Here is a 25,053-nt window from a genome sequence, read left to right on the forward strand (position 1 = left end):
ATTTCATATTATAAACTAATTTTATAAATTAAATTAAACTTAAAATTACTTTTTAATATAAAATCAAAATATCTATGTTAATAAAATTTATTATTTATTACATTTATTGTATTATTCCCTATTAACCTATCTATTAATATATAATCACAACTAAAACTTATTTTATATATATTAAAAATCTGGTAGAAACTAAAATATAGAAATAAGACAAATTTAAATTATATAAGTATATTCAAACTTTGTTTTCCACATACACTAATTTTTGTAAGATTAATAACTCTTGATAATATCAAGATATATTTTACTTGATAGAGATGCAATTTGATTTAAATTTTGCACTAAATTGAACATATGCTTTTGGAACCTGACATAATGGTAGCTCTTGCTCCTTGTATCAACCAAAAGTCTAAAAAGTAATCAATATCCAAACATCTACCATGTGTTTGTCCTAAAACCAAGTTTGTCGGAGGCAAAATCGATTCTCTAGGTTCCCACATGATCATGTTATTAGTCTCAGCTGGATTTTCCATAAACTATTATTCAGCAAAGTCAAAGATGGACTCAAACCCCAACCAAACCCGAATCTAGTGGAACAATGACAACATATTACAAATTACTACTTTATACGCAAAGATAAATAGAAACAATAAGAACACATATTCATTCATCAACATAATGCAGTACTCTCAACATCCAGAAGGAACATAACCGATTCAAAAGAGAAAGAAAACTTACTAATTTTACAACTAATTAAAAATTAACAAAATAATATTACACTAAATAAAATGTAACAATTAATAATTGTTAATTATTTGGCAGACCCTCTGCCAATCATTTCCTTGTACCTCATGATGGAATCCAGCCTCTGCAGCTTCAGCTGCTGCTTGAACTTGTTGATGAAGTCGTCAGCCTTAGCGTCCACCTCGTCGTCTACTACAGCGCCGTTCACCTTCGCTTCCCTCACCGTGGCCGGGCGGCGATTCTCCACAATGTCCTCCTCCTTAAAGTGCGCGAACGCGGATTTGCTGCTTGCCGACTTTTTCATCTTCCGAGGCAGTTTCACTGGAACCTCTCCGGAAGAAGGCTTGGTGTCAGAGTGCGTCCTCGTGAAATGACCATCTTGCCCCTGCTGCTGCAATTTGCTGTAAATCTCATCCAACGAAGAACCCTCTTCGCGGTCTCCGAGACTGTAGTCATGACCGCCGCTCACGACAGGAAAGTCATCGTCTTCTTCTTTTTCCTCGTCGGTTTCGACCACCTGGGGTGGCGGCAAGTGGGATTTGTCCGGCGCGTGGGAAAGTGTGGCGGCTTGTGGAGCTTGGAGAGTGAGTTTTGAAGTGAAGGGTTCGGTGGGGAGGTAAGTGTAGAAGTTGATGGATTTGAGTCTTTGAAGGAGTGAAGGAGATCTAGCAAGTTGGAAGCTTTCGTTTTCATGGGTATGGTTTTGGGTTTGAGATTCATGGAAATGTGGGAATGGAGGGTCTTGGGAGGAGTAGAAGTTGATGGATTTGAGTCTCTGCAAGATGGAAGGGGATCTAGGGAGGTGGGGTTGTGGAAAGTCATTAGCTTGATGATGTTGGGCATGAGGGTCTTGGTGGTGGTGGTGGTGTTTGGAGCTGGCAAGGTTGGAGATGATGAAGATGGTTCCGATGACTAGTTGGAGGAGGAGGAAGAAGACGGTGGGTGTGAACCAGCTGTAAAGGGTGGCCAAGAATGTCGGGGAGGATGAGACTGCTTCCTCAAGCATGATTCTGGTTTGAAGGTTCAGAGGTTGAAGAAGAGAGAAGAGGTTGTTGGTGGGTTGGTTGGGTTTGATTTGGTTATGTAGAGTGTGTGTACTTGTTTAGTGTTTAGATATTTAGCTAATGTTATTGAGGTTCTCGACAGGGTAAATTATATGTACGGTTGTGAGGGTCACTTAAATTTATATGCTTTATTCAATCATCAATTAATTATCTATAAATAAATATATATATATATATATATATATATATATATATATATATATATATATATATATAAATAAATAGAAAGAAATTAAATTTACATAATATGAGAATATTGGTAAGGATAAAAGTTAATTTTATTTATTTATTTTGTTTGTATTAAATGGTGTATAAAGAAAAAGCATGTGAAATAAAAGGATTGGTTGAGAGAACTCGAAGATCGAGGAAAGCGTGGTGGCATATGATGGGTCTGCAGCAAAAGGACAAAATTAGAGGGTAGATTTGTGAAACGTGGGACACTTCTTCGTTGAATTTTGGGATATTCATTTCGACCTTCACTCCCACAAAACCAACACATTTTTTTTTTCTCAATTTAATTTCAACCCATTTTATGAATCTAGAGGTATGGGTTATCACCCCAACCACTCAATTCATTAATTTCACTTATCTTTTTAAAAGAAAATTATATATGAAATTGACATTAGTTTTTGTTTTAAATTATATATATATTTTTTAATTTAATTGAGTTAAATATTGATATATAAAATAGTGTTTGTTTGAACTATATCTTATACATTAGTATAAAAAGTTTTTTAATACATAAAAAAAATATTATCGTTTAATCTATTTCAAATTTAAAAGATACTAAATTTTAATTTTATATAAAAATTAAAAACATGTTTATTCATAAAAAAATGTTATAAAAATAAATTTTCATTCATGAATTTCACTTATCTTAAAAAAAGAATAAACTTTTATATAATATTTATCATTAACATTTCCATTAGATATGAAACGGTTATATTGATACTTGGATATCTACCATTAAACTCTATATACAAGTATAGGTTAAATGTTAATAGATGCATATGTAAATATAACTTTGATGTTTGGAAATTTCTATTTTGAGCATAAGGATCTGAACTTACCAAATGTAGATAAATGCATGTTACACTTTTAGTATACTGTCTTCTGCTTTTCAAATCCAAATCAACAAAACCTCTCCTAACACCAAACTCAATATTTTTCTTCTCCATTCCAAATTCTTGTTTTTCCATTATCTCATTTATAAAAGTAAAAAGAAAAACCAAATTATAAAAAAATAGATTTTTTAAATCATATTTAATAGTCCTATTGATTTAAGAATGAGGTCTAAAATAATTTAAATATATTTTTTTATTATTTAATAATTTTTTTTTAAAAATAAAATCATAAAGATATTAGATCAACAACAATGCAAATATAATGTTTTTAAAAAAACGGTTAATAACTTATTCATTTTTAAAATACATTGAAAGTTAACATGGATTTTTAAAAACACGGATAAGATTAGTATAATTAGAAGAAAAAAATCAAGACTTAATACCTCTTTTGGTCCCTCGAAAGAGGGGGAATGGTCATAATCGTCTTACCTTTTTTAAAATGTTCAAAACGGTCCCAACTTTTAAAAAATTTGGTCAACTTAATCTTTTTTTATTACGGCGTTAAATTTCTAACATACAGCTGCCACCCTGGACAAAAGTTAATGACGTGTCCAGTTTATCTGACTGCGTGGCAACCCTAATTCCCAAACCCTAGCTTCCTTGTGCCGCCAGCACCATGGGCAATCGTAGGCCGTCGTCAGCCACCCTGCCGTCTTGCTGCAACCTCGCCATCACCCAACACCAGCGTCGCTGCCGGTAGCCACCACCGTCACCAATACAGAACGCGAACGCCAAAGTCGCGAGTCCTCCATCATCATCTTCAGCATCTTCCTCGACTTCCATCTCCACCATGAGACACTTTTCAGGTCACCGTAGAGCTGCAAGGACCGCCATCCACCATGACCATTGCAAGAGCACTCTCTCGCACACACATGTAGAAACCCAAACGGAGAAATCCCCAATTCCAAAAATCTTTCGAAACCTAAATCACCGCCACAGCTCTTCAGTTCATCTCCTCGTGAGTTTCGCCCAACCTTGAGCTAGCCATCAGCGCCTCCACCAGACCTAAATCGCGCCATCTCCCACTGTGATAGAAACCCACCATGGCCAATGTTCATCATCTTCTTCGCACGGTAGAACCATCACGCCGCACCTCCATATCGCAACCTGCACACCATGGTTTCTCCACCTTCGCAAACCGCGAGCACCTGCAAGAAAAGAAATCCAGACAGAGATTCCATATCCAAATTGTAATCCTGATCGCGCAACCATGATTTCTAAATCACGGCTTTAGGGAGCCTGAAACGTGAGGCAAGGTTGCGGCAAGATGGCAGGGTAGCTGACGGCGGCCTACGGTTGCCAATGGTGTTGGCGACACAAGGAAGCTAGGGTTTGGAAATTAGGGTTGTCACGCAGTCAGAAAAACTGTACACGTCAATAACTTTTGTCCAGGGTGACAACTGCACTGTTAAAAATTTGACGCCGTAACCAAAAAGGATTAAGTTGACCAGTTTTTTAAAAATTTGGGACCGTTTTGAACATTTTAAAAAAGATAGGACAATTCTGAATATTCTCCCTCTTTTGAGGGACAAAAAGAGGTATTAAGCCAAAAATCAATAAAAGTGGAAGTGTGATTTATTAATATAGACAATTGTATTAATTTTTGCACATGCAATTCCTTGTATAGTGGACTTAACAGGTGTGAAACGGTTGAATAATGTAGCTATGTTGGTATTAATTAATGGGTTGGCACAGTAGTGCGTTTCTATTAATTCTCATTTTTTAATTCATTTACGTACTCATGAATTTATGTCTTAAGTTAGCGTCTGTATATTGTTTTCTCCTTCCCACCACTTAGTTGTCACAACATTAGAATACAAGTATACTTACTACCTTTTTAATGCTTCTATCTCTTACCAGTTTATTAGATTAATCACATGACAGACTTTATATATATATATATATATATATATATATATATATATATATATATTTCAAAGACTAAATTATCAGTACATATTTATTAAGTGAAACCTAAATGCTAATATCCTTACGTGTTTTAACCAAATTATTAAAAAACAAAAATTGTGGAGGGAAGATTTAAATTTTGAAATTTAAAATAAAATATGAAATCTTCTCTTTCTTGGTCAAGATTTGGAGGTGTACAAAACATTTCTTTAACTGTTATTTATTCATGTCTTTTCTTTTACTTAAAGGAAAATTGTATCTTGTCAATCGAATAACACTTGACAACATATTTTTTAACAGAAAAAAATTGACAATGAATTCTGTCTGAGTAGAGGGAAAATACCATCATCATTTTTTTTAATTAAGAAGTTATGATTGTAAAGTGATATTTTTGGATGTCACCACACTAATCCAAAGATATATTCTTCAATTGACTCACGTATAACCCAAATACATTCCAAATTAAAATATTGGTTGCAACAACAAATTATTAAAAAGACCTATAGTTTGTAAGCCAAATAAATAAGATTTATCCCAATCTTTAATGCAAAACAACAAATAGAAAAAAAAAATTAAAAGAATACAGAAAGTACTGTTTACTATCACAGACACCACTTTTGCACAAGAGAAAAGTATTTGAAGCTCATGGGATAATTGAACCACAATAAATAAATATAGATACAACCTTAACCTCTTATCATGCTCCTTATATATGCACAACCTTATCTTCTTGTTTTTAACTAAAAGTAGGCATTTATGGATTGATGCAAGGTTGACGGTAGCTTTTCTTGTATCCCTTTCACATGCACAACTAATTCAAGCATGATTGACTTATTGGCTTCAGCTTTCTCCATATCTGATGACTCTTCTATTCTTTCATCTTGACTTCAAACTATTAGAAGTGGGTTTTTAAGTTTAACTTAACTCCACAAAATCGATTTGTATGGTGAGGTTTGCACTTCACTTTATATATTATAATTTGGCCTTATTTCTAATCGTGGGATTTCCAACACACCCCCTTCACGTCGAGGTATAGACATCTTGGGCGTGATAATAGAAATGGGATGGTCTGATAACAACCCGATAACGGGTGTAATAGAAGAATAGAATGCACACATATATCTCGCTAGAATAGGTTTCAACCACGACTTTGATACCATATTAGAAATGGACTTTTAAACCTAACTCAACCCATAAAACTGGTTTGTATAGTGAGATTAGTACCTCACTTTATATATTATAATTTGGCCTTATCTTTAGTCATGAAACTTCCAACACAAACATTCAAAGTTTGATGACTCCACTCTCTTCTCATCCATTATTGTAATAAACAAGCCTTCATGTAACAAGTTGTTCCTCCATGTGAAAAAATCTTCTAATTTATAGTTGAAGATTCTCTTATGCAACAATTTCCTCTCTTTATTCTTGTAGATATCTCACATTATTTAGAAATGTGACCAAATTATGAAATATGAGAGTGTACAAATCATATTACAAAGATAGTTTTGGAAGTTGAGTTAAATATTAAAACTTTACTTTTTAAATCTTAACCTTTTTACATGTCCAAAATTATGAGGTAAGAAAAATTAATCTCAATTAAATTTACTATTCCAGTTAAAGGTTTTTCGTATACATATAAACAAAACCATAACATTACTCCTAGAATAAATATACATTCATATAATAGACTTCCTGATGCAATAGTAATATATTTGAGATTAAATTATATTTACAACTAATACAAACATATGCTAATTAAAACTAAAACTAATACAAAAATCAATTAATTTGAAATCGTCTAAAAAGCAAAAACCAGTGTAATTTTGAAGGAAAAAGAAGTTACAGGCTAAATAATTCCAAGCATGGTACAATAATTACTATACAAATTATGTATCAAATAACTTAGATTTTTAATTGCAAATCATTTCACATTGTGAATTGGAAAATACATATACATTTAAAAAGTGTAACATATATAAGACATATAAACTTAAACATGTAAAAATCTAATTAATAATAACCACGTTAAAAAAAGAGTGGTTATATTGTATCAATAAGTGGACTATATTCGATTAAACTAGGTTGAATGTCAACTCCTTTTGTTAAATGATTTTTTTCTTACCAGTAATTGACTAACCAGTTAAGTTCTACTAGACAATCTCACACTATAAAATATAAACAAATATTTTCTACTAGTATTCTTTTGAATTTCAACCATTTTTAACTATCCTCGTTTAAGTATTATTTTTTCAAGTCACTTCTGACTCAATTAAATATTATCTTAACAAGTCACTTTTGACTTATACAATGTTGCAAGGTGATCAACAAATAATCTATTTTACTCATGTCTTTCAACGTATACCTTTAAAAAATGTATGATATTTTGATGGAGGACATCTAGAAGCCACATTGGACTTCTCACTAGAGTAATGACAAAGAGGATGAAAGAGGAAGTTGAACCTCAAAGAACTCTTCTTCAATGGAGGATTACTAGTCTATTCCTTTCTCTTAAAAACCTTGTAAATATGTACATATAGCTTTCTTTTAGGTTTTGTATCTAGGCCAATAACATTGTATAATGTTGATTAAGTAGCTTAACACAAGGTAGAGGAGATTAGCACCACTTTTAGGCTTTGAAACTTGATTGACGCCTCATTTGGGCTTGTTTTGGGCCTTGAAGGTTCATTTGGACTTGGAAGAGTGGAGGAACATTAATGAGTGCTTGACGTTAGTGAATTTCAATGCTTAATTAACAGTTATTTATTATGTATAAAAATTGTGATAACTATCCAATTTTACTTGTTTTGTAGAAACACACCAATTCAAGGAGTTAAACATGCATTTTGATGAAAAGAAGAAGATTTGCAATCATTTTGGAAGAATCTGACAAGCCACATTTGGAGCGTCACTTAAGGGCTTAAGCCATAGAAGAAAATCCACCAAGGAAGGCTTCCTTAACCCATTAACTAAACTTGAGCCATGGAAGAGTGCTTCATTATTAAGCAACCTCAAGCAGCTCAAGCAATAGGGGAACCCACCAAAGGAAGAAACCTCAATGCGAGAGCTATAAGTCACCACTTGAGTCGTGTTACGAAAGTTTATAAATACAAGTACCTTGGAGATAAGTAAGAAAAAATAAAGAGATCCAAAAAATAGAAATAAACTTCAGTTTTAGCCCTCTTAGGATAATTTTAGAGAGAGACTCATAATCCTTGAACTTCAAATATACATCCTTAGAGGATTAGGAGATGTTTTCCTCCTTACTTGTAATTTTTTCTATCTTCACAAGGAGCTAAATCTCCATATGTTGGAGCATGATATAGTAGATTCAAACTCTCTTGTATTTGGTGACTGACAAGTTTCATACAGGACAATAGGCAAACTATTAGTCTTTTGGCACCGAGATGGGCTTGGAGTACCATAAAGAGGACTCTAGGACTTGATCACGTGAAACTACAAACTTGAAGGAAGATCTAATGCAAGAGAAGAGGGATTTGTGAAATCAAACTCCAACACGGTTTTAATACTATAATCACTCATTTGATTGCTTAAAATGATTTATAGATTAGTGTGACAACACCCTCACTTTTCACTCTCACAGTTTTTACATAAAAATAGTCTCATATCAAATCAAACTAATCATAACATTGTTATTTAAACCAAATCTCTGTAGATATGACACTTATTTACTACATTAACCCAGTATACTTGCTGATATATTCCTGGCCTTGCAATAGTCAATCGAACAAGTTTTTGACATCGTTGTCGGGAATTTAAGTCAAGAAATCTTTTTTTAAGATTAGATTAATCATCATATAAATATGTATATTGTTGTAAAAAGAACTAACCTATTTTATTTTTTCTGTTATTTTTTGTTTTATGGTTATTGTTTTATTGATTTTCATTATTTTTGCATAAATTTGGTGATGTAAAGTTGTTCACTACTATTTTTAGTTGTTGTGCATGCAAAAAAGAGAAAACAGTCTCTGTTGTTTGATTTAAAGGTAGAACAAACATTTAGAAGGCACAACAACAAGAGCAAAACATGGAAAAATCTTTACGCTACTGCTCAAGCCGCAAACTGAAGTCGTGAACGCTCATTTTGATCTAGAGACAAATCTTGATATGGAAATAGACTCTTCAAATCAAATGGTTGCTGAACAAAGAGGGTCACAACACTTCTCAAACATAGTAAAACCGTAAAAAAAAGTGGAGATGAAACCTGCTTTACTTTCTCTTATCACAACAAATCAATTTGCTGGATTAGATCAAGAAGACACATTCAATCACTTAACCACATTATGTGAACTGTGTAAAACCTTGAAAACATATTTTGATGATGAGGTAACTATTTACCTTAGTTAAAAAAATACTACAACATGTATATTAAAAAAAATATTCAACCATTTCCAAAAATATAATTTATGATATTAAAAGGAGAATGATAGTATAAAAAGATGCAAAAGCTAAAAACCTAATGATTTAAAAATTAATTTTGAAGAGGTTATTTAAATAGAGAACATAATATGTTTTCAATTTTGGTGAATTATTTATTTAAAACCTAAACATACTATTTACGATATTAATGAGAATGATGGAAACTAAAATAAAGAGATGTAAAAGCTAAACCAAATGGCGCAAAGTATCATATGAAACATAACTAAAAACTACTACTACTGAAAAGTAAAAAAAGGAAAGAAAAATAGTTGTTAAAAAGATTTGAGAATAACATATATGATAAATGATATGACTACAGAATTAGGGTACACCAAAGAAATAAAGTATTAACAAAATATTTTGCTTACTTATTTTTGAAGTGAATGGTCCTGAGCTTTTGAACTTCACTTTCTTGGTGAAATATAACCTTTTATGTGATTATAACATTTTGACGTTACCATTTGAAGAATTAATTTAATATTGAAACAAACCTAATAAAGGAAATTATCGATTCAAATAATAATATTATAAATAGTAATACTAATAATATTAATAATTTAACAAAAATGTTAAATTAAAATATATAATTATTGATTTAGAATAATGTTAAAATAAAATAAAATTATTGATTAAATAATAATAATATTAATAATTAATAATTAAAGAAAAAGTTTGAATATCATATAATTATTGATTAAAACAGTAATAATATTAATATTAATAATTAAAAAAATTTATGTGTTGATTACAATAATAACAATAAAAATAATAATATCATTAATATTTAAAGAAAAGTGTTAAAAGAAAATATAATTATTAAACAATATTCTAATAATAATAATAATTATTATATTAATACTTAAGAGAGAAGATGTGAATGGATAGGAACTTAATGTCCCAATTGAAATATAACCTCTCTAGTTAAAATAATTTGATTTAACTGTATTTGAAAAAATAATTTAATATAGAAACTCCATAAATGAAAATAGTAAAGTCTAACAAATAATTTCAGTTTTCAATAAATTCTAATAAAAAAATTGTAATTAAAAAGTAATAATTAAACTAATAAGTTAAAATAAGATGTAATTATTGATTCAAATAATAATAATAGATGTACAGATATGTATAGAATAAATGTACAGATAATTATAGATGAATAAAGTGAATGTAGACATTTTATATATATATAAATGTATACTTATTGTCATAGGCGAAAGTCGAAATTGTAAAATCAAAACCCTTCCTAAGACCCTGCCACCGTCTGACGCCGTCTGCCGCCTTCTCTTTGTGGTCACCACGCCGTGCGATTTCAGGTTTTCCAATCTAACTTCTTCTTCTCAGAGTGTTTGTTTTTTGCGTTTTGCGCGTATGTATCAATTTTACTGTATATCTTTTCACTTTTCACTCTGTTTCTCTTTAGCTTTCCAGGGAATGTTTCTTCAACTGATGGTGTTATTAGGTTCAGTGTAGAATATGTTCTTTTATCGAGACCTCATCTCTAATAGTCATGGAAAATGGTATTTGATTTAGGAGCCAGTTGGTGCCACTTTAGGCACCATAGCATTTACTATTTAGGGTTTTTCGTTGAGATAAACATTAATCCAATAATTACAAATTAAGTGGGTATATGGAGCAGCTAATGTGTATCTCTACAAAAAGGAGATATCCTGTGATCATTGTCCATGGAGGGCTAGTTTATAGGGTAGGGGGGTAGGGGAGAAATAGCAAAGGGAAGAATAAAAATTCGGTGAGAAATTGGCTAGACATTTGCATTGGGGGGTGATGAGGAATTGGCTAGACATTTGCATTGGGGACAGAGTTTGCGTCTTGCAACAATAGTTGCTGTCTTCTTTTCTGCATTGCCATTTTCTGTTTTACTGATTTCTTTTTCTAAGGTGGAGTTATATTGTTGCTGTAAAGGACTTCTTCTCTTAGAATATCATCTATTTCCTTTCATATACTATCAGTTTCCATTAGGTTTTGTTAGCTCATATGATTTAAGCTGGAGTTATATTGCTGTGCTATGCTATCTTGAATCAAAGAAATTCAACATATTAGAAGTAAACAACATTTTTAGTTACTCCTCTTACTCTATTGTATTATGTTTGATGCCTCTGAAATTCTCTCATTTGTTCTACCTCCACAATCCCAATCTGGGAAAACTAAACCAATTAGACACTTTCTCAACTCTTCCTCTATTTTTGCATAGAAATCATTCAAATAAACCATCATCTTCTCCATTCTGTTGAATCCCTGACCTGCCCTCTTAGGGCCTTCATTTGCTGGCCATTGTGGTTGTGGTTCTGACTCTTCTGCCATTATTGGTTGACTTTGACATCTATTACGAAAGCCTAAACTTTTTTAACTTGTTTTAAGGTGATTCACAACCCCTGTGGAATGACTGAAATGTAGAACTGGAGGGAAAAATGTGGTTGTTTTGCACTTATGATGGTAGATTTCCACTGCTGTTTATCAATGCTTTTCTACAATTTATGCTTGGAATTGAGAACTTATTCATGCTAATATGTTTTATTGACCAATGACATTTCTCTGGGTGCTAAATCATTGTCAACTTGATTTTGATCTGAGATTGATAAACACAGTAGGATATCTTGCATAATATATAATGTATGATTAATTTTTTTTTCCATAATTATGCATAGTAAAATTGTTAGTAATCTTTCATGAACTATTTATAATTGTTCTTATTTTTGTATGCAACCTGGATGTCATAACCGCTAGTAGTTTGGTGTTAACATGTAAATCCTGCTGTTGAAGTTAAGACTTTTGATTTGGAGGTGTGGCATCATATTTCTGCTCTACCCTGATTGTAGCTGGTTCTGAATGTACATTTGCATTGCTTTAATTGATGTTTTGACGTTGAAACTTGTACAGGGGTGAGAGTGTTACCTAGCTAAAAAGCATGTCAGCTGGGCCTGGACTTGAGTCCCTTGTAGATCGTAAGCCATCTATAAATATTATGTTTTGCCATGATGTTTACTGTGCTTATCAATGACAATTATTTTAGTTAATTAAACATTGTAAACTAATTCTCCATCAAATTTTGTTTCCGTCATCTGTGAGATATGCTCTAAACATGATAGTAGTTGCTATCCTTTACTGAATCTTTTGTTTGTTGACAGAGACAATTTCAGTCATTACAAATGATGGACGGAATATAGTGGTATGCTTTTGTACATGAACAAAATTCAGTTTTTTTGTCAGTTGTCTTTTAATAAGTGTCATTGCTCAGGCTACAAACATGTCTTTTTGTTCAGGGAGTCCTGAAGGGCTTTGACCAGGCCACAAACATAATTCTTGATGAGTCCCATGAGCGAGTTTATTCTACAAAGGTATGTGAAACTATGCAGTTGTAGAAACATTCCTTCAAAGATTAATGAGCCATAACTTTAGTGAATTTTGATACGAAGCTTCAAAAGTTAGTTCCTTAAAAGTGGACATGCTCACTATTCAGGGTAAAGTAAGCCCATTTTTTCTATTCAATGTTTAAAAGGCTAAGATTGACCCTTTCCGTTGAAATGTTGTTAAATTATTGAATATGAAACACATAAAACTTACCCCTCTTGCCCACTTGTTCTCTCTATTAGATGACAAGCAAGGCTATGCGGTATTAGATTCTGCATCAGGCAAAGGGCTAGATCCATGTCCACCATGCAAAATGTTAGATATACTTGAGAGTGAGATATTTTTCCACGACTAAGAAAGACCTTGCAAAACTGGTTTGGTAATGCCAACATTCACAACAACCACAGTATTTTTATCTTACTAGGAGAGGTCTGTTACATGAATTACACTACACCATTGGGTTTGGTTAAAAACCAAATTCTGAAGGATACTATTCATCAGGAGACTCCTTTGAGTAATTTCCTTCAATGTCCTTCTATGCTCCCTTTACCCATTTTCACAAAACTGAATCATATGATATGCTTTCTTCTTCCGTCTCTAATAACCTTCTTTGAAAATGTCTGTTGTTGGCATCTATGATTTACCAAATATTTTTCCTCTGTTCCTTATTATTGCAATATATATATTCACTTTTACACTTAAGCAAAATTCCTTTGGTTCTATAATTCTCACTCCCAAAAATTTAACTACTTTCTATGATTCAACTTGTTATTTTTCTCCATTTTTGGTTGAAGAAAATTTACGTTCTTTGCATGTAATCAATGTTTCCCCTGATATTTTTGTCTGTTTCATAGATATTTGTCTTTTATTATGTTGTTTGTGAGCATTGGAATTTCCCCCTTGAATTCGAGGACAAGAACCTTCTAAAAGAAAGATAAAATGCTGGAATACTTCTCTGCCTTTTTATTCATTCATTTCAGTGTTTTAATAGGAAGAGAATTCCGATACATCTATTAGCCTTCTGCCGCAATGAAGGGAATGGCAGAATTGGTAATAATGGAATGAAACTGGAAGCTTGTTAAGAAATCTTAAATAACAAACTCAGAAAATAAATTTAATATTCTAGGAATTAGATCTTCCTGTATCTTTCAATTTAGTCTCTGAAATGCACAGGTTTGGAGATGTTTCTCTTGAGTCTGTTGACTTTTGTCCCAATGAAGCTTGGACCTTCCTTGGCATTTCTTGAATTCCTGAATTCTTCTCAATGTTGGGCTCCCTATCATGTTATTTTGAAAATTATCTCTCAATCTATGCCTCTGCCTCGACAATGATTGTTGCATTTTTTGTCTTCTATGTTTTGTTGTGCTCTTCTCTATTTTTTATATATGCTGCATCTATCTTTCTCCATAACTGGATTCTTGAGTAAAAGTGATTTTGTGTGTATCGGAAGTGATGAAATGGAAGAGGGATTGTTAGCAAAAAAATGATGAGTAAAACAAAGTAAAGCCTTCTGTTCTAGGGGGTTCACAAAGTCTATTGCGTGCTTGTCTCCTGAAGCCCCATTGTTTTTTTACTAATTACGTAACAGGTGGAATGGTAAAGTCTTCATATACATGCATACATACATAACTATATATATGTCTATAGATTAGAAAAAAGAAACAAAAGTAACATTACAATTTGAAGTGTTGTTCTCAGCCGTTAAAACATGGGACAGTAAAGTTCTGGTTACTTCCTCCAAAGTGAGATTGTTCACTTTAGAAAAGTCAATCCCTAGCTTTGAGCTATTGATTGCTCTACCAGGAATAGTCAATTTTTTTTTTTAATTTTGCTATAATATCTCCCGATCCTAAATCTTTTCTTCATTTAAATTGTTGTATCAGCTGAATATTATTTCTTGAACGTCACACTTTAAGTCTTGTGTATGTCTTCATGATGTCATCATGGTTCGTGTTTCTAACTGCAGGAAGGTGTACAACAACTTGTTCTTGGTTTATACATCATCAGGGGTGACAACATGTATGACCCTTACTCCATTTTTCAAGTTGTTAATCACATAGATTTCATGTTGTGGCACTATTTACATGCCGTAAGTTATGTATGATGGTTTCCCTTTGGTCATTGCAGAAGTGTTGTTGGTGAACTGGACGAAGATCTGGATTCTAATCTGGATTTATCAAAACTTAGAGCTCATCCCTTGAAACCTGTCATCCATTGAGTGGAAATACTTTCCATGGATCTGCTGGGTGAAAAGAGTGAGTTTTGCGGCACTTTATACCAATTACGCTGTGAAACTCTCTAAGAATATGATGCCAGATAGCAGAACTTTTCCAATATTCTGATTCTATTAAGCATGTAAGTTTTGTCAAACAAATGAATGCAACAAACTTGTGACTATCTGTCGTGAAGAAACTGTCCTCTATTTGGTTAAAATTGATACGGAAGTTATTTACAAGTGAAAAATGTGTATGATTATAGTTATTTTAAAAAACTTACATTTTACAAAAAAGTAAAACTCTTTCTTTTTTCTTTTTCTGTGTGTATTGAATTGAATGCAGCATGAACAAGGCATGTGAAATTGATTTTTGAGGGGGAAGAAGATTCGAATGTCAACAAACACGTGTTGGTGGCATAGGAACATTATCTTAATTGTAGAGGTGAATGTCATTTTAATCATAAATTGATTGAATAAATAATTTAAAAAATATACAATTATATATTAAATAATTAAATTATAATAATAATATAAGAAGAAACTAATGGCTGGATATTTTATCTTTTATCTTTTGTTTATATGTTATTACCATAAATAATGTAATCAATAGGGTAAAGCTGTATGGATTACCATAAATTTGTTCGTCTTGACAGTCATGGTCATGATCTAATGTTTTGGTAATCAACATTGATAATAATAACACTTATAATAATAGATATAGATAAAGTATTGGAATCACCACCATTTTGTTTTTCCTGAAGTTCTTCTTCATAATCCAATGTGTAGACAAGAGTTAACCCTGTTGAATGCAAATTTAAAATTGTTCCCTTTTGAAAAGGAGTTACATAAGTTCGGAACTTCATACCATTTTTATATTCTCTTCTCTCTCACGTGGCGATTCTTTTATACATATTTTTAAAATCCTAGAATCACGCTGTAAAATGTAAATGTTCTTACTCCTATATAAGCCCATTAGCTTAACAGAATGGAGGAATTTTAGAATTTTGGGGTGCAGGAAGAAAAACGAGGGATGCAAGAAGAAGCACCCCAGTCTACTATTTTACACTCCCATTTCCATCCTTATATTAAGCCTAATTCCCTTTATTTCTTTTACACTGTATTTTACTATCTTACCCATTGTTTTATATCTTTTGGGTTCAGCTTCTTTTATTTTAACTCTTATTTCAACTTTTATACTCACAATATTTTTACTATTTGTTATTTTATATTTTTCACATATAGACCAATTTCTTTATTTTAAATCAAAATTGCATATTATGAAAATTTTTATAATAATATTTAAAACTCTTAATTATCATGTTGAATCGTAGATGTATAATATTTTAATTTTTTATTTTTAAACAATAAACATAAAAACATAAAAAGTTACTTTTGTGATAGTAAGTCATTCTATAGTTTTATTTTTAAATTGAACATTTTTTGGGACATTTTTAAAGTTTTTCGTTTTTATATTTTCTTGCTTACTTTCACCCTTTTGTTTTTCGTAATGTATATATTTATTAAACTTACTTTTTAACTTTTAGTATATACATTACATTATATATACATATAAATTACAATAAATATCTTAAGAAAAATATTTGTAATTTCCATCCCGCGTTTATAGGAGCTCTTTTTCGATGATAATACTTTTAGGATTTTTGGTAGCATTTGATCTCTTTCAATAAATTTTAATATATTTAATTCTATTTTCAATTTCACTTGTATACATAAATAATTACAAAAAGTATTATATCATATTTAATGTAGAAATTATTTATATTTTAAAATATTATTAATCATAGATATAAATTTATATATATATATATATACTTGAAAGTTATTAATTTACTATGATTTTTAAATATTTACCCATTTATTTTGTGCAGAGCAAAAACTAAATATCAGTTATTTTATAAGAAATAAAAATTCAAAACACAATTGTGTGATTTTAAATTTTTGTGTGGTGTTTGATTCCAAGTTGAGTTTGAATTGAACAAAAAATCAAATATATTTTAAACCAATCTAACAAGAAATATTGGTGTTGTTACGAAAGGGAACTTGCGATCCCAAACCCTTCCGAAGACTTGCAATCAAATATATTCCACCGCCGTACTCTTTGTCGCCCCCGACGTGCCGCGATATCAGGTTTTCCAATCTAGACTTCTCAGAATGTTTGTTTTTTTGCTTTGTGCGCCGTTTTATCTATCAATTTCACTGTATACCTTTTCACTCTGTTTCTGCTTTAGCTTTCCAGAGAATGTTTCTTCAACTGATTGGACTACTAGATTCATTGTAGAAAATGTTCTTTCACTGACACCCCTTCCCTAATAGTACCGGAAAACTGTGTTTAATTCAGGAGTCAGTTGGTGCAACCTTATGCACTTTAACAGTAGTTTTTAGGGTTTTCTTTCATTGGGATAAACATAAACCTAATAATTGCGAAATACGTGTGCGTTTAGTATATATCTCAACCGAGAGGAGATGTACTGTGATCATTGTCCATGGAGGACGTGTTTACAGGACATGGGAGAGAGTAGCAAAGGGGTCAATGGAAATTAGGTGACAACATTGTTAGGCGTTTGCCTTGGGGGATAGTGTTCGCCCCTTGCATTTCTAGATGTTATCTTTTTTTCTGCATTTTAAATTCCTTGGAATTTTGAAATTTTCTATCCATATAGAAGCTTTGCTACTTTGTTAAATTTTGTAATGAAATAAATCTAAATAATTTATGTGAATGAATTTTCTTACAAATAGAGGTATTCATCTCTTAACAATTCAGCTTGCTGGTATTTTAAATTCCTCGGAATTTTCAAATGAATAACCCTAAAGCACAGGCACATGGCATTGAAATATCACATCATCCTAGAGCCCATCCTTTCTGCTGCTTTGGGGATGACTAATCTTAGTCCTAACTCATCTGAATTGCCTCTACAGTCGAAAAGGTCCCCTGACTTGACTAGAATGCCAAATTAATTCAGAGGCAGTTTCACTATTTCAAAACTCTGGTTTGACAAACTTGTTTTGTTTGACTTTGATCTGCCTTTTTATTTTACAACCTTATTCTTTGCCTCACTGCAAGTTTGTTGTTTGCAACAAAACACATACACCATGAACTTATCTTAATTGTGACATACTTTCCTTCCTTTAAATAGTTATACCTTTTTCTTCAACTAACGTGAAGAGTTTCAATGGAGAACGGAGACATCCCTGAGAATGCCAACGAGCGTATGTATATGCATTTCCTTTTTGTTTCTTGATTTTCACTTTTGTAATTTTATATATACATATGAACATCATTATTTTGTATTTTGTATTGTGTCATTTACAGATTGTCCAGGCCCTCAGTCTGAATCTGCTGGAAAATCTGATGCATGTGAAGGGTGCCCAAATCAGCAAATTTGTGCCACTGCTCCCAAAGGACCTGACCCTGGTACTCTTCTTTATCTTATTCTTTTATACTTCTTTCCAGCGACTATCAATTTCTAAACAACGACATGATTTATTTATGGAAGCATGTTCTAGGTTCTTTAGTATATACATTGCTTGTATATGATTTCCCCCTAGGTTTTGTTATCACTCATCTTGTTTAGTTTACATGGCTAGTAGATGATTTTCCCCTAGGCTTTGTTATCACTGCTTTATGGATTGAATCTCTTCCTTCAGTCATACCCTTGTCAGGGATGTAGGATTTTTTTGGATGCCATTGTTATGTGAAGAAATTTTAAACAAGGACTGGGGAAACATTCGAGGTGTCATTGTTTTGCTTAGTTTACTTATTGTTTAATCTAACTGGTTGTTAACTCTGTGGACTATTGATTGTGGTTATACTCTTTGTAGGTTTTAAATGCGAATTATGGATGTAGTTAGGAGTAATTAAGTATAGTTTAGCTTCAAATAAACTTCTTTTCTGATTGTCTTATTCAAATTAATAGAGTCCATTCCGTAATATTGATTTGATTCTGATGCATAGGGATTTTAGAATATTGTTTCCTGAAATTTGTTGATATCTCATTCTCTTTGTTCAGTCTTGTCCGTTTTAAAACCTGCGTTAGTGTTTGTTATTTCAATGTGACCTATCAACATAAAATGCTTTTTGAGCTTCAGTGCCAACCTTTTCATATTCAATTTTTCAATTTCTGGATTTGTAGTTCTTAGTGTTGTGTCTTGTTGTAGCTGTAACTTTTTATACTGTAAAAGCTAACATAGCACTAAGTAGTCAGTTCCTTCATATAATCTTGTAGAAGTCTAAAACATATATTCTGATCAACCTTATGTGTTGAATATCATTTAAGTTTAGGCATAAATTATTCTTAATTAAGGACACTAATTGACATGATAATAAGCTTCATATGGAATGCGAGACCCCTACCAAAATGGTTAAGCTAGCTATTTAGCAAACACAATTAGGCCTGTCACAGTTAAAAAGCAAAATAATAAAATTTACAATGCAACACAAACAGAGAAGAAAAAAAGTGCTTAACAGGTTTTGATATCATTGGGTCCTCACAAGATATTAACTTGAGCGGACTGGACAGAAAAAAAGTGCTGAACAGGTTTTATATACCGCATTTTTTTCTCGCTCTTATTTTCCCTTCATTTGATGGTTTACAGTGATAAAGCATTTTTTCTTAATGGCTAGAACATGTGCTCCCTTGCTGTTTTGTATTTTCTGTAGTACTCTTGGGTTGTGTTTGGATAGGGCATTTAAAAACATTTTATAACTAAAAATGTTTTGGAATTGAATTGCCTTCATTTTTGAAAAAAATGGTCCTTCTACCACTGTTTTTGCAGATCTGGTTGCCATTGCAGAAAGAATGGCTACTGTGAAACACAAGATATTGGTCTTGTCGGGAAAGGGAGGAGTTGGTAAGAGCACGTTCTCTGCCCAGCTGGCATTTGCTTTAGCAGCAAGGGATTTTCAAGTGGGTCTTCTTGATGTTGATATTTGTGGTCCAAGTATTCCGAAGATGCTTGGCCTAGAAGGTCAAGAGATACACCAGAGCAACCTTGGCTGGTCTCCTGTGTATGTGGAGTCCAACCTTGGGGTCATGTCAATTGGGTTCATGCTTCCCAACCCCGATGAAGCTGTTATATGGAGAGGCCCACGCAAAAATGGACTTATCAAGCAGTTTCTAAAAGATGTGTACTGGGGTGAACTTGATTTCCTAATCGTGGATGCTCCACCAGGAACCTCAGATGAGCACATTTCCATTGTTCAATGCCTTGATGCCACTGGAGTAGATGGAGCAATCATAGTGACAACACCTCAACAAGTCTCTCTAATTGATGTGAGAAAAGAAGTGAATTTTTGCAAGAAAGTTGGCGTGAAAGTTCTTGGGGTTGTAGAGAATATGAGTAGTCTGTGCCAGCCCATCACAGATTTCAAGTTTATGAGAATGTCTGATAACGGGGAGCAGAAAGATGTTACACAGTGGGTTTGGGAATATATGAAAGAAAAAGCACCAGAAATGCTGAATTTGATTGCTTGCACTGAAGTATTTGATAGCAGGGGCGGGGGAGCAGTGAAAATGTGCAATGAAATGGGGGTACCCTTTCTTGGTAAAGTTCCTTTAGATCCACAGCTTTGTAAGGCAGCTGAAGAAGGTACATCCTGCTTTGCTAATAAAGATTGTGTTGTTAGTGCTCCGGCATTAAAGAAGATTATAGAGGAGTTGATTGAAAATAATGGATGGTTAATGTTATTGAGTAATGGAGCTTAGGAGATATTGATTTATGGTGATCTTTGTAAATCAAAATCTAATTTTATCTATGAACTCTTAGCACAGAAAACATTCCTTGATATTTTAAGGAATGTAAAAGCTTATATGATTTGTGTTTGAGACGTTTTGGGATGTGAAGTATAGGCTTTCTGGGCTTAATGTAGTAACAGATAATATTACAATGAAATAAGTTTTCACGTTTGTATTGACCTCGTAAGTTATAGTCTGTATGCAATGTTTTTTATTTTTTTGTTATTGATTTTTTAGAGTATATTTCTTAAATACATTGGATTTTATAGCTATGCAATCGATTAGTCGTTGTTTGAGTTGCATTTGAATAATGCCAAGTTGAGTGGACAAACTGATTTATAAGAATTTCTATAAAAGTATGAATTGATTTTTTTTTATTGTAAATTAATTTTAGTTTATGTACCAATTAAAAGTTAAAATGTAATAAAGATTATATGAAAAAACTTTTATATATTAATTTTTATGAAAATCAAGTTTAATTTATAGAGATTTTTTTATCTTTTAATTTTTTTTAGAGAAATTTGTCTAAACATGTTTTTAGTTTAACATCAAACAAACATTTTGAAAATTATTACATTGGCTTTTAGATTTTGGTTTTTTAATTCAAACTATTAGTTTATGGAGTCTAGTATTAAAGTTCATGTCTATATTAATAAAAAAATCTTTTATATTAGAAAACAAACGCATGTACTATGAATTTTTTTAAACTGAGTTTTTCATGTTTTTGAATTTTAAAAAAAGTATCACATAGTTACTTTTTTATTGTAGAAGAAGATTACAAAGTTAATTTTTAGTGTAATATGATTGCTATTTTTAGACATAGTACTTTCGTTGGTAAATGATATATTTGTGATTTTTTTTTAAGTTAAGTGTTATGTTTTTATCTTTTTATAAAATATGTGGTATTTTTTCTTTAACTATTACAATATGTGGTATTTTTTCTTTAATTATTTCAGAAGTATGGATATGTGATATGTTGTTATTACCAATGTTAAGTAGTCTAATTAGAAGCCACTTTATTATATAATTTTGAGGTACTAAATAAATTAGAAAGAAAAATTAAAATTCTTTATTTTAACAATGGTGATGTTTAGCAATGCTTAATATTTTATAAAACTCACTATATTATTCATTAAGTAACACCTTTATAGTGCAAAAAAATGTTTTGCTTTAAATGATAAATGTTATAAGATTTAGCTTATTAAAATTATGTAAGGTGAAACTTTACATTTGTATGTGATTTTTTTATGAATTATGGAAAAAAAGAATCTTTAAAATATTTCAAGTATGTTGGGTTTGCATGCATAGGAAATTTTTTTGTTAAACTTTTCTAACTGAAATCGTTTAAAGTTTTTTAAGTTGATTAATCAATAATCATATCAATTGTTTTTTTAAGATATTTTATCTATTAATCAATTAATTCTATTAATTATTTTGAATTTCTTTAATATAAATGAATATTTTTAGTCCATGCGTTTTTAATTTCAATTGGAGTTTATGAATTTAAATTATTTAAAACAAAATAAGTTCACACATTTACAACTATTAATTATATGAATTATTAAAAATTCATCAATTAATCAATTAATTTTATCAAATAACTTGAATCAGTTTCATTACTTTATTTTATTTAATTGTATTTTGTTCAAATATTATTTCTATTATTATCATTAAAATACCTGTATTTTTCTACATTATATTTTCCCAAAAACACAAACTATAAAATTTCAAAGTTCATATGTTTCCTAGAAAATAGATGTAATAATCAGTAAATTATTAAATAATTACATCTTATTAAATAATTATATCAATAAATTTTTTCTCATAAATTTTTTATACATGATATTTCACCAGATTATCGATTATAGTTCAATAAACACACATTGTTAATAAAGTTAAGGTGAATAGTTGAGATTATGTTTCACAACATTGATAAAAGAAATGATTTTTGTAATGGAACAAAAAATCAATGATTTGAATAAAAATGTTATTTTCATACTATCATCATTAGAAGCAAGACACTAATGACAAAATATGTAAACTAAAAATATATTTCATTCTTTCCTATTTAGGATTTAAATAAGACATCTCTATGTATTTGTGTTTTACAATAAGAATGAATAAAATCTAACTTCAATCACTTTCTAAAATTAAACTTTATCTTTTCTCTTTTTTCACACATGGTCACCTATAGCTATTTCTTAAGTAAAAGTAAAAAAGATACATCACTTTTATTTTATATACATTTTTGTTAATGTTTCAAAGTGAAATACACAAGTTGTTTTAATCGGTTCTAATTAATGCAACGAGATTAAATTAATTTCATAAAATATGTGTACTCCATTCAATTATAATTTAAGATTTTTCTTTTTTTCTAAAAAAACCTTAAAATATAACAATTAATAATAAAATAAATTTACTAAATAAAATATTATATAATATGATAAAACAGAACGGATATAGATAAGAAAAAATATATAAAATATTATTGTAGTTATCCAAAATAATAATTATATCAATATAATATAATTTATATATATATATATATAATATATATAAAAATAATGTTGTTTCGTATGTCACTCAATTGTATCTTATGGCTCTATCAAAGTTATGTTGTCTCCTATAATATTCTCTGTTTACATCAAATGGTGATCATTATAAAAGATTTAAATAAAACACACACAAAAAAAACAAAGCAAGGTAAACAAATATACAAAGAAATTAACATCTTATAACTTAACATATCAAATCTTAAATCAACATACACACCATTTTATAGAAACATATAATTATACAATATTTATCTATAGACTCAATTATTCAGATATGATGCTTTGACATAGACTTCAATGAATGTGTGCACCCAAGGTAGTATTTATACTTTGCGAGTTATAAACAAGGGTAACTTGATCTACTACTCATGAGGTTAATCTTCTACTCCTAAGATTCAAAAGTTTAGGGTAAAAACCTCCTGCCATTATTCTGTCACCTCATTCATCTCTACATGAGTTGAATGATTAGTAGAATATCAGGATACCTCCTTTTAAAAATCTCACTATCAAGCATTCATCACAACTTACCTAAATATAGATTCTCTCCTTGAGATTCTTCTCATAACACATATCTTTCATTCTCATAACATAATTATACCATTTCAGAAGCATTAGTAGATATCAAAATATATGTACTTTAAACCAATTCAAACAATACATATATTAGGAAGCTTTTAAAATGAAATGACAAACCAGAAGAATGTTAGTGCCTAGCGCTATGTTCTGGCGCCCAACGACCTAGCTTTTGCGTTCAGCAAGAGGGTCTCTCGCCTAGCGAATTAAAAGGAAAAAGAGGTCCAGGGCTATAGTGGAAAAGTGGCGCTCAGAGCCCAATTCCACCGCTCATCGTATACAGTTAGAGAGCTCTCTAACTTCTTGGTGCTCAATGTCTTAAGACTCAGTAGCTCTCACATTTTATAGCGCTCAACACCCTACAAGGCCCTATATCGAATGACAACAACTCTAAAACTTGATTTGGATGCCTTCTATACCTGTTCAAATAACCAAATTGGTATTCTTAGCACCAAAATTGATTAGTAACACACGTTTATAACTCATATTGAATAGAATTTTGCTCATTTGAACATGAATTGAGTTCATTAAACCAAACCAACTATCCAAAAACTCATATAACAATTTTCACTATATGCAAGCTAAATTTTTCTACAAACTTAGAAGTCAACCAACTCCTAAATGACTTAAAAACAGTCTCCAAACTTTGAACTTACCTCAAAAACCATTTCTCTAGAATTTGACCTATCAAAACCCCCACTTTAGACAAAAAACACACCATTTTTCTATTTTCTTATCACATCAAGGTTCTACAACAAATTTATAACTCAGAATAACCAATCAGACATTCTCAAATTCATCAGAAATCAATTCTCACATCAGCAAACCATCTACACACAAACATTCATGAGTTTTAGTTTAACATATCACATATACAAGCAACCCAACATACCCAATTTCACAATTCAATTAAATTTCACCAAATCAACTACCATACCATCATACAAATATTATTTTAGACTTGTCTATTAGTTAAAAATTAATAATACTAGTTTCCCTTACTTGTTTGACCTTCGACATATACAACTCTAGAATCTCTTTTACAGCTCCCAAATCTCTATTTGCTTCTACAAATCACATCAATTTGATCCAAACATACCTTAATATTATTGATCAACATATAATCTTAGAGAAGACTCAAACATCATATTAACAAAGAAGACTCAAACTTCAGATTAACAGAGAAAACTCAAACTAGAGAAAACTCTTACATGCAAAACACCTAATTTTAAAAAGAATAATAGAAACTTAGCTTAAATTGATGGGCTAAAATTGAAAATCTTATCTAGGAAATTATAATTTTTGAAGATAAAACAA

At 31.1% G+C, this 25,053-nt stretch overlaps 3 protein-coding genes across 3 annotated transcripts; 2 read left to right on the forward strand and 1 right to left on the reverse strand.

The window, feature by feature from the left end:
* Window positions 1-634: 634 nt before the first annotated feature.
* LOC108337411 (pathogen-associated molecular patterns-induced protein A70) lies at window positions 635-1,886 on the reverse strand. The gene has a single exon (XM_017573933.2). The coding sequence runs from the start codon at window positions 1,745-1,747 to the stop codon at window positions 809-811; it is 939 nt and encodes a 312-aa protein (XP_017429422.1). The 5' UTR covers window positions 1,748-1,886; the 3' UTR covers window positions 635-808.
* An 8,567-nt stretch (window positions 1,887-10,453) lies between these two features.
* LOC108336407 (sm-like protein LSM8) lies at window positions 10,454-15,103 on the forward strand. The gene is made up of 6 exons (XM_017572849.2): window positions 10,454-10,587; window positions 12,170-12,234; window positions 12,418-12,458; window positions 12,553-12,627; window positions 14,607-14,659; window positions 14,768-15,103. Exons 2-6 carry the CDS (start codon window positions 12,198-12,200, stop codon window positions 14,856-14,858), a joined length of 297 nt encoding a protein of 98 aa, XP_017428338.1. The 5' UTR covers window positions 10,454-10,587; window positions 12,170-12,197; the 3' UTR covers window positions 14,859-15,103.
* A 174-nt stretch (window positions 15,104-15,277) lies between these two features.
* LOC108338657 (cytosolic Fe-S cluster assembly factor NBP35) lies at window positions 15,278-20,795 on the forward strand. The gene is made up of 5 exons (XM_017575677.2): window positions 15,278-15,297; window positions 16,912-17,003; window positions 18,011-18,083; window positions 18,187-18,288; window positions 19,650-20,795. Exons 3-5 carry the CDS (start codon window positions 18,047-18,049, stop codon window positions 20,576-20,578), a joined length of 1,068 nt encoding a protein of 355 aa, XP_017431166.1. The 5' UTR covers window positions 15,278-15,297; window positions 16,912-17,003; window positions 18,011-18,046; the 3' UTR covers window positions 20,579-20,795.
* The last annotated feature ends 4,258 nt before the right edge of the window (window positions 20,796-25,053 follow it).

Source organism: Vigna angularis, chromosome 7, assembly GCF_016808095.1.
Source record: "Vigna angularis cultivar LongXiaoDou No.4 chromosome 7, ASM1680809v1, whole genome shotgun sequence".
Classification (NCBI taxonomy): domain Eukaryota; kingdom Viridiplantae; phylum Streptophyta; class Magnoliopsida; order Fabales; family Fabaceae; genus Vigna; species Vigna angularis.

Coding starts and splice junctions, on each gene's coding strand:
- LOC108337411 (XM_017573933.2), bottom strand. CDS start 1,747: ATGCTTGAGGAAGCAGTCTCATCCTCCCCGACATTCTTGGCCACCCTT.
- LOC108336407 (XM_017572849.2), top strand. CDS start 12,198: ATGTCAGCTGGGCCTGGACTTGAGTCCCTTGTAGATC. Junction 12,235..12,417: donor ACTTGAGTCCCTTGTAGATC/GTAAGCCATCTA, acceptor GTTTGTTGACAG/AGACAATTTCAGTCATTACA. Junction 14,660..14,767: donor ATCATCAGGGGTGACAACAT/GTATGACCCTTA, acceptor TGGTCATTGCAG/AAGTGTTGTTGGTGAACTGG.
- LOC108338657 (XM_017575677.2), top strand. CDS start 18,047: ATGGAGAACGGAGACATCCCTGAGAATGCCAACGAGC. Junction 18,084..18,186: donor CCCTGAGAATGCCAACGAGC/GTATGTATATGC, acceptor TGTCATTTACAG/ATTGTCCAGGCCCTCAGTCT. Junction 18,289..19,649: donor TCCCAAAGGACCTGACCCTG/GTACTCTTCTTT, acceptor CTGTTTTTGCAG/ATCTGGTTGCCATTGCAGAA.